Here is a 10,306-nt window from a genome sequence, read left to right as displayed (position 1 = left end):
ATGTTTTTGTTGTGGAAGATTTTTTAAAATTATGCTTAGGCATCGATTATCATGTTTTGTGTATTTTTCTAGTTTTTTTTATATTCTTCTCACTTTCTAGACCTAAATCTAACTTTGAACATTTTTAGATAAATTTTTATTTAGATTTATCGAGTCCCTGTCTATCTCTAGGTTTTTTATTGAAATTTTTAGAAGTTTAAAAACATTTTCATGATTTTATTAAAATCGTATTAGGTATTTACTATTTTTTAATTAGAAGAATACAATCATTTTGATTTTTGAGGGATATATAACCATTGATAACCACTTCTAATCAAAGTTCTAAATTATAAAATATTTTATTTTTTAGATACATTAATTTTATTATTATCTAGACATGGTAGATAGCAAAAATTATGTATTTAGAAAACCAAAATGCCTTATAATTTGGAATGGAAAGAGTAGAAGATATAAGAGATCTGAATTTGAAGTTTGATGAAGAGAAAAAGAAAATACGGAGTACTAGACGAAACGATAATTGAGCACCGAACTGGATCCGATCCGTACACTATCAAACACCTCCTGCCCTCTTCAGCCCGCAACTTCGCTATTCTCCACAAGGCGGTGTGGGCTGGGCTGCTTCCGTCCCAAGTCGTCCCTCCCCGACGCTTCCGGCTTTCCGTGTCCTTTTCCTCCTCTCGCAGCTCGCAGGTGCAACAGATTCCACCCGTTCCTTCGGGTGGTCAGACGAATCGAGGAGGGAGGCAGGATGGCCTCCGACGGCCACCCGCCGGAGCCGGGGAAGAAGGAGGAGGTCGCCTCCACGGCCGCCGGTCCTGGAGCCAACGATCTGGACGACCCGCAGTTCATGTGCTGCGTCTGTCTGTGAGTTTGTTGCCGATGCGGCGTCCCCTTTCCCCTCTTTGATTCCTCTCCTCTCGTCGGGATACTGTAGATCGTTTTGTGATTATGGGGGAGGCTTTGATCCTACGTACGTCGGCAAATTGTTCGTGCTCGTAGCTTGCCCCTAAATTTCTTTACCGGCGATATGCTAGATTGCGTTATTCTTATTCGTAGGGGCAGAGCACGCTGCATTATTATGTTAAATCATTTTGAGATTGATCGTACCAGGGCCCAGGGCACATTTACCTCACCATATTCTAAGGTGCCAGCAAAATCTGTAGAATGACTCATTTGCATGTGTTTACATCTATGCAAAACAAATGTCCATTTATGCACCTTGCTCGATTCATATGTATTGCAAAATTATGTACCTAGGAATATCGTTAACAGAACCTAGCTGCTCTAGTACATAGTACGCCCTGGCACTTTGGGGGACGCTGGCACCTGAATTTATAGCCAGCAGATCAGTGTCACAATTCGCACTCTCCAGCACGGTTATGGTTCAAGTTGGGGCTTCACTGAAGTCTGGTGGGCATAGAAAGAAGCCAGTGGTGGTAGGCTAGTCCGATTGTGGTAGCGGGTGGTGCATGGAGTGGCAAGGTTGCGGGGGTGCTGCCGACTGTGGGGCGGAGGACCAGCAGCAGGCTGGGTCAGGGAAGGGTTGTTGTTGGATCTGGCCGCAGGAGACGCCTGCAATTAGTAAGGAGGGTGTTGGAGGAATAACTTGCCTGAGGTGCTCACAGGCATTGTGGTGGTGCAGCCGGGAGGGAACGACCTATTATGAAGAAAATTTTGGGTGTAAGACTGCTTGAAAAACAGCCGAGGGAGTGGGCAAGTGGCAAATTGAATGCATAGGAACAACATAATTCAGTTAGCATGCTTGCAGAACTCCAGTGTAACAAAAAAAAACAGCTGAGAATACTATTGAACAGAATGTGGCAAAGCGTTTTCAAAATGATGACTGAGCATGAATAGGAGGTGAAGCGACTCGGCCACCTCACTGAGTCCAGTGTCTTGTGGAACAACATAATTTTTCCTCAACCAATAATATCACAAATGGAACTAATCAAATAGTGGCCTATGCAAACTTAAATAGAATATCTGATGAGTGATTACTCAGCTTGCTATGAGTTGAGTTCATGTGGTGCTAGTGCCTGTTGGGCACCACAACGACGCCGAGCCTCCACATTGCTATTTTTGTATCTGTAAACAACATGGTAACACTGAATTATGTGTATGCATAAAAACACAATGTTGTACCCTTTTTTTGTTTGTTTGGGATATTTGATTTGCATTCTGCGGGGCTATAATTCTGCACGAATGTACCAATGATCTCATCTGTTTAACCAATCTGTTTTGCAGGGATCTTCTGTACAAACCAGTTGTTTTATGTAAGAGTTCATTTTTCATGTTTACAGAAAACAGCTTGACTATGTCATACTCTTCAAAACTCATTTATCATCTACTGGTGCAGCATGTGGTCATATGTCATGTTTCTGGTGTGTCCACAAAGCTATGCATATTTTCCGGGAATCCCATTGCGCTGTGTGTAGGCAGCCCTATATACACTTTCCAAGTATCTGTCATCTCTTGCATCATTTGCTTCTAAAGCTTGAAACTACTGATTACAAAAGAAGGGAAAAAGAAGTACTAGGTGAGTATTCTACACCCTAAAACCAATATGCAAGCATTGCATTTATTTTTTGATATAGGTCAAAACAAAGATAACCATGGTGGGTAGGAGCATTGCAAGAGCAATATTGATTTTTTGCGTGTATGGTGTTCATGTTGGCTTAGGTTGTCTCATTGCTTCACAGTGATTGGTTTGGAGTCTTGCTGCTTCATCCAGCGCATCCCCCCCCCCCCCCCCCCCCCCCCCCCCCCCCAACCTATTTTACTAGTTACTCCCTCTGTCCCAAATTATAGGTTTTTTGCCTTTTTTAGATACACAATTTATGCTATGCGCCTACTGCCTAGATATACGTTATGTATGCACACTAAAAACTATGCATCTAAAAAAAGACAAAATGACCTATAATGTGGAACGGTGGGAGTAGTAATGTGTGCACTTTCATTTTTACGAATTAACTCTATGTTCACTTTCGGCTTACATTTCAGAGGAAGAGAAGCGCATACAAACATACTCTCCCCAAATCATTGAGTTTTTGAACTTCAAGAATAATGGTAAGAATTTTGCCATGTAATTACGGTTGTAGTTATCTCCACTTCCATAGTATCTCACAAGTCTCAAATAGTATCTCCATGTCCATTACATCTCATAAGTCTTAAATATGATATACCCACTTTCTTTTATTTTTTGTAAGTTGGAAGCGATGGGGAGAACAGAAATGAAGACAGTAAAGCTAGACCTCCACAAGAAGTTTCATTGAATGGCAGCATTTCGGATAAGCATTCGAAGAAAATTAAGTTGGAGGATGCTTCATGCCCTCTCTGTACGGAAATGCTGTATCAACCTGCCGTTCTTAATTGTGGTCATGGTAAATTCTAGTTTCAGAACTACTACTTAACTTGTTTTGGAGATATTAACTTATGTTGGTTTTGTGATAGTGTATTGTGTATCCTGTTTGTCGTCCTTGAATGAGGAAACACTGAAATGCCATGTTTGTGGAAGTCTTCACCCTGGAGATTTCCCTAATGTTTGCCTGGACCTTGATCATTTCCTGGAAGAATATTTTCCAGCAGAATATGAATCGAGAGGGCAGAAAGTTCAGTTTAAGAAGGATCGGTGCAATCGTGAAGCATCATCTTCAGGTAAGCTTTTGTTACCAAGTTCTATTTCACTTCGCGTATTATCTCCTATATAACAGGGTAAGATCCCTTGTTAGAAGGGAAAAAGGTCATCTTTGATGGCACTTGCTAGCTGATGGGATACCTCCAGTAACACTAACTTATATGGAGAGAATAAGGAATCCAAACCATGCATGAGATTGAGCGATACCTTGTATAAACTTGACCAAACCATGCATGAGATTGAGTGATACCTTGTAATTTGTATAAACTTCACCTGACAGTGTTAAAGATATGCCCTTGGTAGTCCAAGCCAATCTCGTGCCGTTGGTTAGCCATATACATTTCATATTAAGTTGTTTGCCCTTGATTACCCATGCTAATGGATGGTGACTGTAGTTTCCTTACAATTTTCTCGTTTTACTTAAGATGGGCGCCAACAGCAGTGTGGACTCAGTAAAATTGTAGAGCCTAGGCAAATTTGACTATTATGAATGTTTTCTATGAAAACTCTATTTCCAACGGGTGCGAAGGGCATAGCCTTGTTGACTGAACGGATACTTGGTGTTGCCTAATTGCTTGGCTCGTTGGTTGTTCATCCCTTGTTTGTGTGTGTTTGTGGGTTTGTTGTCTCTGTGTGTGTTTGGAGTATTTGTTTGTTAGTTTGTGTGGGCTTGTTGTGGTCGTGTGTGTCGGGGTGTGTTGAGGTTATCTTCGTTGTTTTGGGGTTTTCTTGTTCCCCTTTTTTCCTTCTTAATATAAAAGATACACAACTCTCCTGCGTGTCTGATGGAAAAAAAAAACTCTATTTCCAGTCCTTACAATAACACTAAAATTCTGTTGTGTGCTCTTCAAGGTACCCGGAAGCTGCTCAGGGTTGGCGGTGGTGAGCACCAGACCCAATGGCAACAGTCATGCTTAGGCCTCAACAGTCATAATTGTCACAAGATTGTCCAAAAAGGCTTCACATCTCCAAATAAAGACAAAAAATAAACTTCAGATTGTAGTTTGTGTAGTAACTAATTGTAATCTTGGGGAATCACTGAACAATACATGTGGTTGTAGTTATGGTGTAATTTCACTTAGTGCTCCAAAAAAATAGTTTATTGCTCAAGTTTTTGTTGGCTTCTAGCAATAGTGTGATATAAATACCTGACATGGAAATTGTATAGAGTATCTTTGATATGTTTTTTGTGTAATGTTTCTCTTCTATAAAATATGCATTTCTAACGAATTACTTTACTAACTGTAATACTGTTTTAGTCATTAGACCTTTCCATCTAGGGACGAGTACTAGCATATCAGATCGGATGATACTAGTTTGTGGATCAAGAGGAATGTAATGTTATTGCTAATTTGCTATGGTTTATATTGGTTGAAGTCTTCTAATATTTAACATTGTGTAGAGCTACTGCAATAGGTTGTAGAATTTCTAATTTACCAACACAAGTCACTAGTTATTTACGGGCCACAGCCACAGTTGAAACTGGGCAGTTGCAGGTTCCACCACCACAGGAAGATACCGAACCACCTGTTCTGATTACTAATGCTGTAGTCATTGTCTAGGATAACCCTTTTACGGGATTGGGTTTTTGAATCATTTTTAAATAGTTTAGATATATTCATACAAGGTTCCGTCTTGGTGTAGATATGTTTGTGGTTCATTACATCATGCAATTTGAGATCTTAATTAGGCCTTAAAACTAAGGCATGGAGCACATATTAGGTACCCCTCTCTCCTTTTTTTGGTAGCTAACTCAAGTGTTTTTTGTGCTGTTTAGGTACTTCAGGCAGAAAAGGAAGCATAGCACTGCATGATGAGGACCTGTTAAATATTCACATTTCAGTAGGATGCGACTCATGTGGGGTATGTACAAGTTATAAACGTTTTATTAGTTTTGAGCTTATCAATACTCGTAAAACATACACACAAAGCAAAATTTACTGTTAAAGTAGATAGAATGATTTCTTTGACTTCACAATCGTTCACCTTGAATTGGTCTATAGAAATACAGTTTCATCTTTCTTTTTCTGCAAGTGTATAGCATTCATGCTATCTGTATTGATGTTACTCGCCAATTGGAAGACCTTGAGTTGATCATTTATTTCTGTGGAAAGGGTTGATTCAAATCCTCCAGTTCTTTGAGACCAACATACATCATTCAAAGCTACTAATAACTTATATAAGAACAGTCATAATCTGTAACGTGCTGAATGTCTATACCAACATGTGGTCTACTGTAGTTATCCTTCAATTTTAGTACCTAAATCCTAAAAGGTTACAGCTATTTATCCAAGTAGCTTCAAAACGTGTGTTGTTTTACAGCAGAGACTACTAGTCTTTGTTTTTTGCTTTTTTAGAAGTTCACCGATTATTCCCTTTTCTTGGACGCAAAAGACATCTGCCTTTAATTCCGTAGGCTTCTTAGAGGACCCAAATCGTAACACATTAAGTTTTTGCTAATTGTCTTCTAGCTTTTAACCTTTTTCTTTGGCAGAATACAGTTTTTAGCTTTTACTGATGGTAGTTTTTATCTTAGTGCTTGTTCCGTGATGAACCTTATTGTCCTCTATTTCCAATCCTTACAGTAACCTTAATATCAAGTCAGACATGGACAACAATTGTAAAACATTTTCGCATCATGTATTAAATTATTTTCAGTTTGCTAAGATGAAACTGGTGAACACCATGCAGGTATATCCGATACGTGGTAAGAGATACAAATGCCAGGACTGCACTGAGTTAATTGGGTTTGACCTTTGCGATGCCTGCTACAACTCCAGTTCAAAGCTCCCAGGACGCTTTAATCAGCGGCACACCCCTGATCACAGAATGGAAGTTGACAATTCAGCACTCTTGCGAGGGATACTGAGACAGCATGGCATACCCGAGGAAGGCCCTGAGGGATTGATGATGGAAGAAGCGGTGGTTGCTCCTGCTGCACTGGTGCAGATACTCATTGATCATCAAGGAATGGAGGAGGTTAATGACGAGGGCCCTGGAGAGGCGGCCATTGAAGAACCAGTTGGTGCTCCTGGCGCGATGTTGCATATAGTCATCCATGATCAAGAAATGGAGGGCAACGAGGAGGATCAGGCACTCTAGATGCAAATTGCATAGCTGCAGCGAAGCCTTTGTTTTATGTTGCTGGGGCAGGCTACACGTGTGTGATGTGAAATGGAGGGATTGCACAAGCTTTGGTATGGCTGGATCGGCCTTGTTCATATTCCTGGTTCTCTAGTTACTGCCATCTAAGGGCCATATGATTTTATTTTTCCTGCTTCTGTAAATCCGTGCATGTTTCGAATGAAATTGCAATAAGGATATGCAGAACTGTATTGGTAAATCTGTACCAGCTTACTACTTTTGGGGGATGAACTGCGTAAACTGCTCACTTGTCCCGGTGGTAACGCTTTTAGAAACTTGTGAACTGTGACTGTGACCTCTTTCTACCGCGTGTGCCTTGGCTTCCCCTTTACGCTTTCGAAGTTCTTTGTGCCAGTTGATTATATATATATATTTTTTAGAATCGCCAGTTGATTATAGTGGGCCTTGTTTAGATTGTAAGTTTTTTCACTCTCTCTTCATCACATCAAATTTTTACATGTATGGAGTATTAAATGTAGATAAAAAAATAACTAATTACACAATTTGATGGTAAATTACGAGACGAATCTTTTGAGCCTAGTTAGGCCATGATTGGATAATAATTATTAAATACAAATAAAAGTGCTACAGTGTCAAATACTAATGCGGGGACGGGCGCGGTCGGCGTGGGGCAGCCCACGACAGTTCGCGGGACAGCCTAGTACACCCTAAAGTATGGTAGGAGGCATAGCCCATTTAAGCATGGCATTAGCACTACACGAGCTGGCCCAGTGGTAGTTGTGTCTAGGGATAGCAGTGGGACGGTTTTAGATCAGGGCCCATGAATTTTGGGTCCTGGGACAATTCCGAGTTCGAGGGCCTAAAATTTATCATGTGTGGTGCGGGTTTTGTATTGGAAAAAAGTTTAGGTAAGTCTGTTTTTTCTCCCATAACTTTTAAAACTGTTCGTTTTATATCCCTGACCGGTTATAAGTGGTTTTCAAATGTGGTTTTGTCTTTTTTCTTTTTTATTTATTTCGGCTAAATCTTTGAAAAATCATAGTAAATCACAGAAAAATCATAAAATGGAAAATCCAATTTTATTGGACTCCACGTGAGTAGATCTACACAGTGAATATATAATATGGTATGCTTTAGTATTTTTTTGCTGTAGCTTTAGATCTATGCTTTTCTATAATTAATTCATAGTTGTAGTTTTCATGGTCCAATTGTGGTGAAAATTTTATGGTGGGCTAATTATTGTATGCTTGAATTGTAGTAAAAATTTCATACTCATTGGATCATGTAGAACTTAGTTATATATTTATTTAGGTGTATATTTGTTAAAAAAAAGTATTTATAAATCTAGAACTAAGTTATACATGATGGAACACCATGGAAACGCCGATGGAATGTGAGGCCAAAAATTCAATTGATGGAAAAAAAGAGGAGAGGCCACACGAGGAGTTCAGTTATCTATTTTATCTTTACTATTTTAGAGCTTTCTATGTCTTACGTTTAGTGAAAACTTGTGCTAGTTAATTCGTTCATGATATCAACCAATTTAATTAGGATCTTGTTCATCGTTCTGGGAACACATTCCATTTACACTTGGTATGTGTTCCACTAATCGAAGGAACGAGATCAAGCTGTATACTCTCTTCGTTCCATGGACTTAAGAAACAACATACCACGTACCGCGTTCCCGTACCACGATCCCAACATTCCGGGAACTTGGCTGCTATGGGCCTCACCCCTACATGACTCATCCATGTAGCCATCGCCTCCTCTTGTAGTCCTTAGGCGGCGCAGCCAGCAGGGGAGGATGCGTGCAGGCTGCGTGGCACACCCAGCAAGGGTAGCGGGTCAGTAGGGCCGCAAGGGACGACACACCATAGAACGACATCTGATGTGCATCCCTCAAGAGGCGGACGACATATCCTTCTAATGCGGCGGCGGCCGGCAACACATCTTTCCAAGTGAGCTCCATCCCGGCGACACATCCTTCCCCCGGCGAACTCCATCCTCTATGACACGCTTTTCCCTGGGCTCTGTCGGTAGTGTTATTCCATTTGCTATGTTGGCATACAAATTTCATAGATTGTATAGTGGTGGGTTTCGGAGATCCACCGGGTTCGGTGGCGATGGTGGTATTATCACCCAATGAGTTGTTTAGGGTGGATTTAGGTTTTAAGTTTAGGTTTCACCGTTTCAGGGGCGAGAGCTTGATCCAAATCTGTCTTGTTGCCATCTCTAATCATGTCCGAGACGCGGTAAGAGCCAAATGGTCAAGAGAGGAATGAGTTGGGCTCTAAAAATTTAAAGCAACAATCTTGGTCTATGCAAATTGTAAACCCAAGCACTGTGATACCTAAACTTTTCTAAAAAAAAGTTATTTATTACCAAGATTACTTGAATACCTTATATTTTAGGACGGGCAAAGAAAGAATGGATAATTGGTTTTAAAAAAACTGATCTGGATGGGTACAACATTCCTTCTAGCACGGGTGGTGCTCAAGTCGTGATCTTTGGGCGAACCGCTTCACCACAGACGGATCACGAAACCAAGAATCACTTGCTTATACAAGAATAAAAAATAGAAATCATGCCATTTTCAATCATGTAGCGGTGCCTAAAGCATGTAGCTACTCGCGCTCGTGAATCCTAAGCGACGACGTGCGACGGCCTAAAGCAGCGGGCGATGTGAACGTGAGGCAGGCGAAAGTGGTGGTGGTGTCCGTCGCGGTGCCCGTGCCTGTTCCCCGCCGACGCCGAGGCCTCCTCCACCGCCCGCATGAACCGCTCGACGGCGCACGGGACGACGACGGCGCCCTGGTGCGCGAAGCCGTACTCCTCCCTGGCCTCCCCGAGCAGCTCCAGCATCCGCGGGTGGCCCAGGCGCGCCACGGGCACCGCCACCCGCCGCGGGGCCTCCCCTTCCTCCCCGACCCAGAACGTCGCGCACCCCTTGGTGACCGTCGTCCGCGCCGCGTCGTCGTCGTGCCGCGACGGGATCCCCGCGAGGAGGTGGGCGCGGGCGCCTTCTTGCACCTGCTGCTGTTGGTGACGCTGCGGCTTCATCGGTCGGGTGCTCCCCGTATGCTGCGGCCCGCGAGCGCCTTCCTCGTCGTCCGTCTGGATCAGCTCGCGCGACGCGATCCCCTGTCGGACGTCTCCGTGTCGGTGTGAGATTGGTTAGACGTGTGAATGAGGGAGCGGAGGGACCCGCCGGATTTATGCGTCGGGGACGAGGAGTTGAAGGCGGTGGTGTCTGCGTGCGTAGGTGCGTACAGCGTGAGTGCGTACGTACGTGCGCGCTCTCCGCTCGCGTCGTGTTCGCTAGTGTTCGGTGCCGACTCCTCGCGGATTCTCGGAGACGGTGTGGAGTGGCCGATCCGCCGGACTCGGATTCCTTCTCACAGTCTGACACGTTTCGTTCTAAAAAACCTGGATCGTTGGTGAAGCGAAGGCCCACTTACCCTGGCCCCGTTGCCGTTGCCAACCCGGCGCGCGCCAAGACGTCTGTCAAAAGCCCAACGCAACAGTCTCAACCCCCACCAGGCCACTAGGTTTCATTATGGCCCATCA

At 42.9% G+C, this 10,306-nt stretch overlaps 2 protein-coding genes across 4 annotated transcripts; one reads left to right on the top strand and one right to left on the bottom strand.

Annotated features, from left to right (window-relative positions):
* Positions 1-616: 616 nt before the first annotated feature.
* Positions 617-7,053, top strand: LOC136477786 (E3 ubiquitin-protein ligase PRT1-like). 3 transcript variants are annotated; one of them, XM_066476038.1, is made up of 9 exons: positions 617-864; positions 2,245-2,273; positions 2,357-2,536; positions 3,001-3,066; positions 3,207-3,380; positions 3,451-3,654; positions 4,487-4,516; positions 5,412-5,497; positions 6,326-7,053. In XM_066476038.1, exons 1-9 carry the CDS (start codon positions 749-751, stop codon positions 6,734-6,736), a joined length of 1,296 nt encoding a protein of 431 aa, XP_066332135.1. In that variant the 5' UTR covers positions 617-748; the 3' UTR covers positions 6,737-7,053. The 3 variants fall into 3 exon arrangements, with proteins under 3 accessions (XP_066332135.1, XP_066332137.1, XP_066332136.1); XM_066476040.1 differs by lacking the exon at positions 4,487-4,516 and having other exon boundaries at positions 618-864; positions 5,421-5,497; XM_066476039.1 differs by lacking the exon at positions 4,487-4,516 and having other exon boundaries at positions 620-864.
* A 2,135-nt stretch (positions 7,054-9,188) lies between these two features.
* Positions 9,189-9,944, bottom strand: LOC136474341 (auxin-responsive protein SAUR32-like). Its single transcript, XM_066471934.1, has one exon. The coding sequence runs from the start codon at positions 9,797-9,799 to the stop codon at positions 9,383-9,385; it is 417 nt and encodes a 138-aa protein (XP_066328031.1). The 5' UTR covers positions 9,800-9,944; the 3' UTR covers positions 9,189-9,382.
* Between the last annotated feature and the right edge of the window lie 362 nt (positions 9,945-10,306).

Source organism: Miscanthus floridulus, chromosome 8, assembly GCF_019320115.1.
Source record: "Miscanthus floridulus cultivar M001 chromosome 8, ASM1932011v1, whole genome shotgun sequence".
Classification (NCBI taxonomy): domain Eukaryota; kingdom Viridiplantae; phylum Streptophyta; class Magnoliopsida; order Poales; family Poaceae; genus Miscanthus; species Miscanthus floridulus.
Note: the sequence above shows the minus strand (reverse complement) of the source record. Positions and strands in the feature narration are given on the sequence as shown.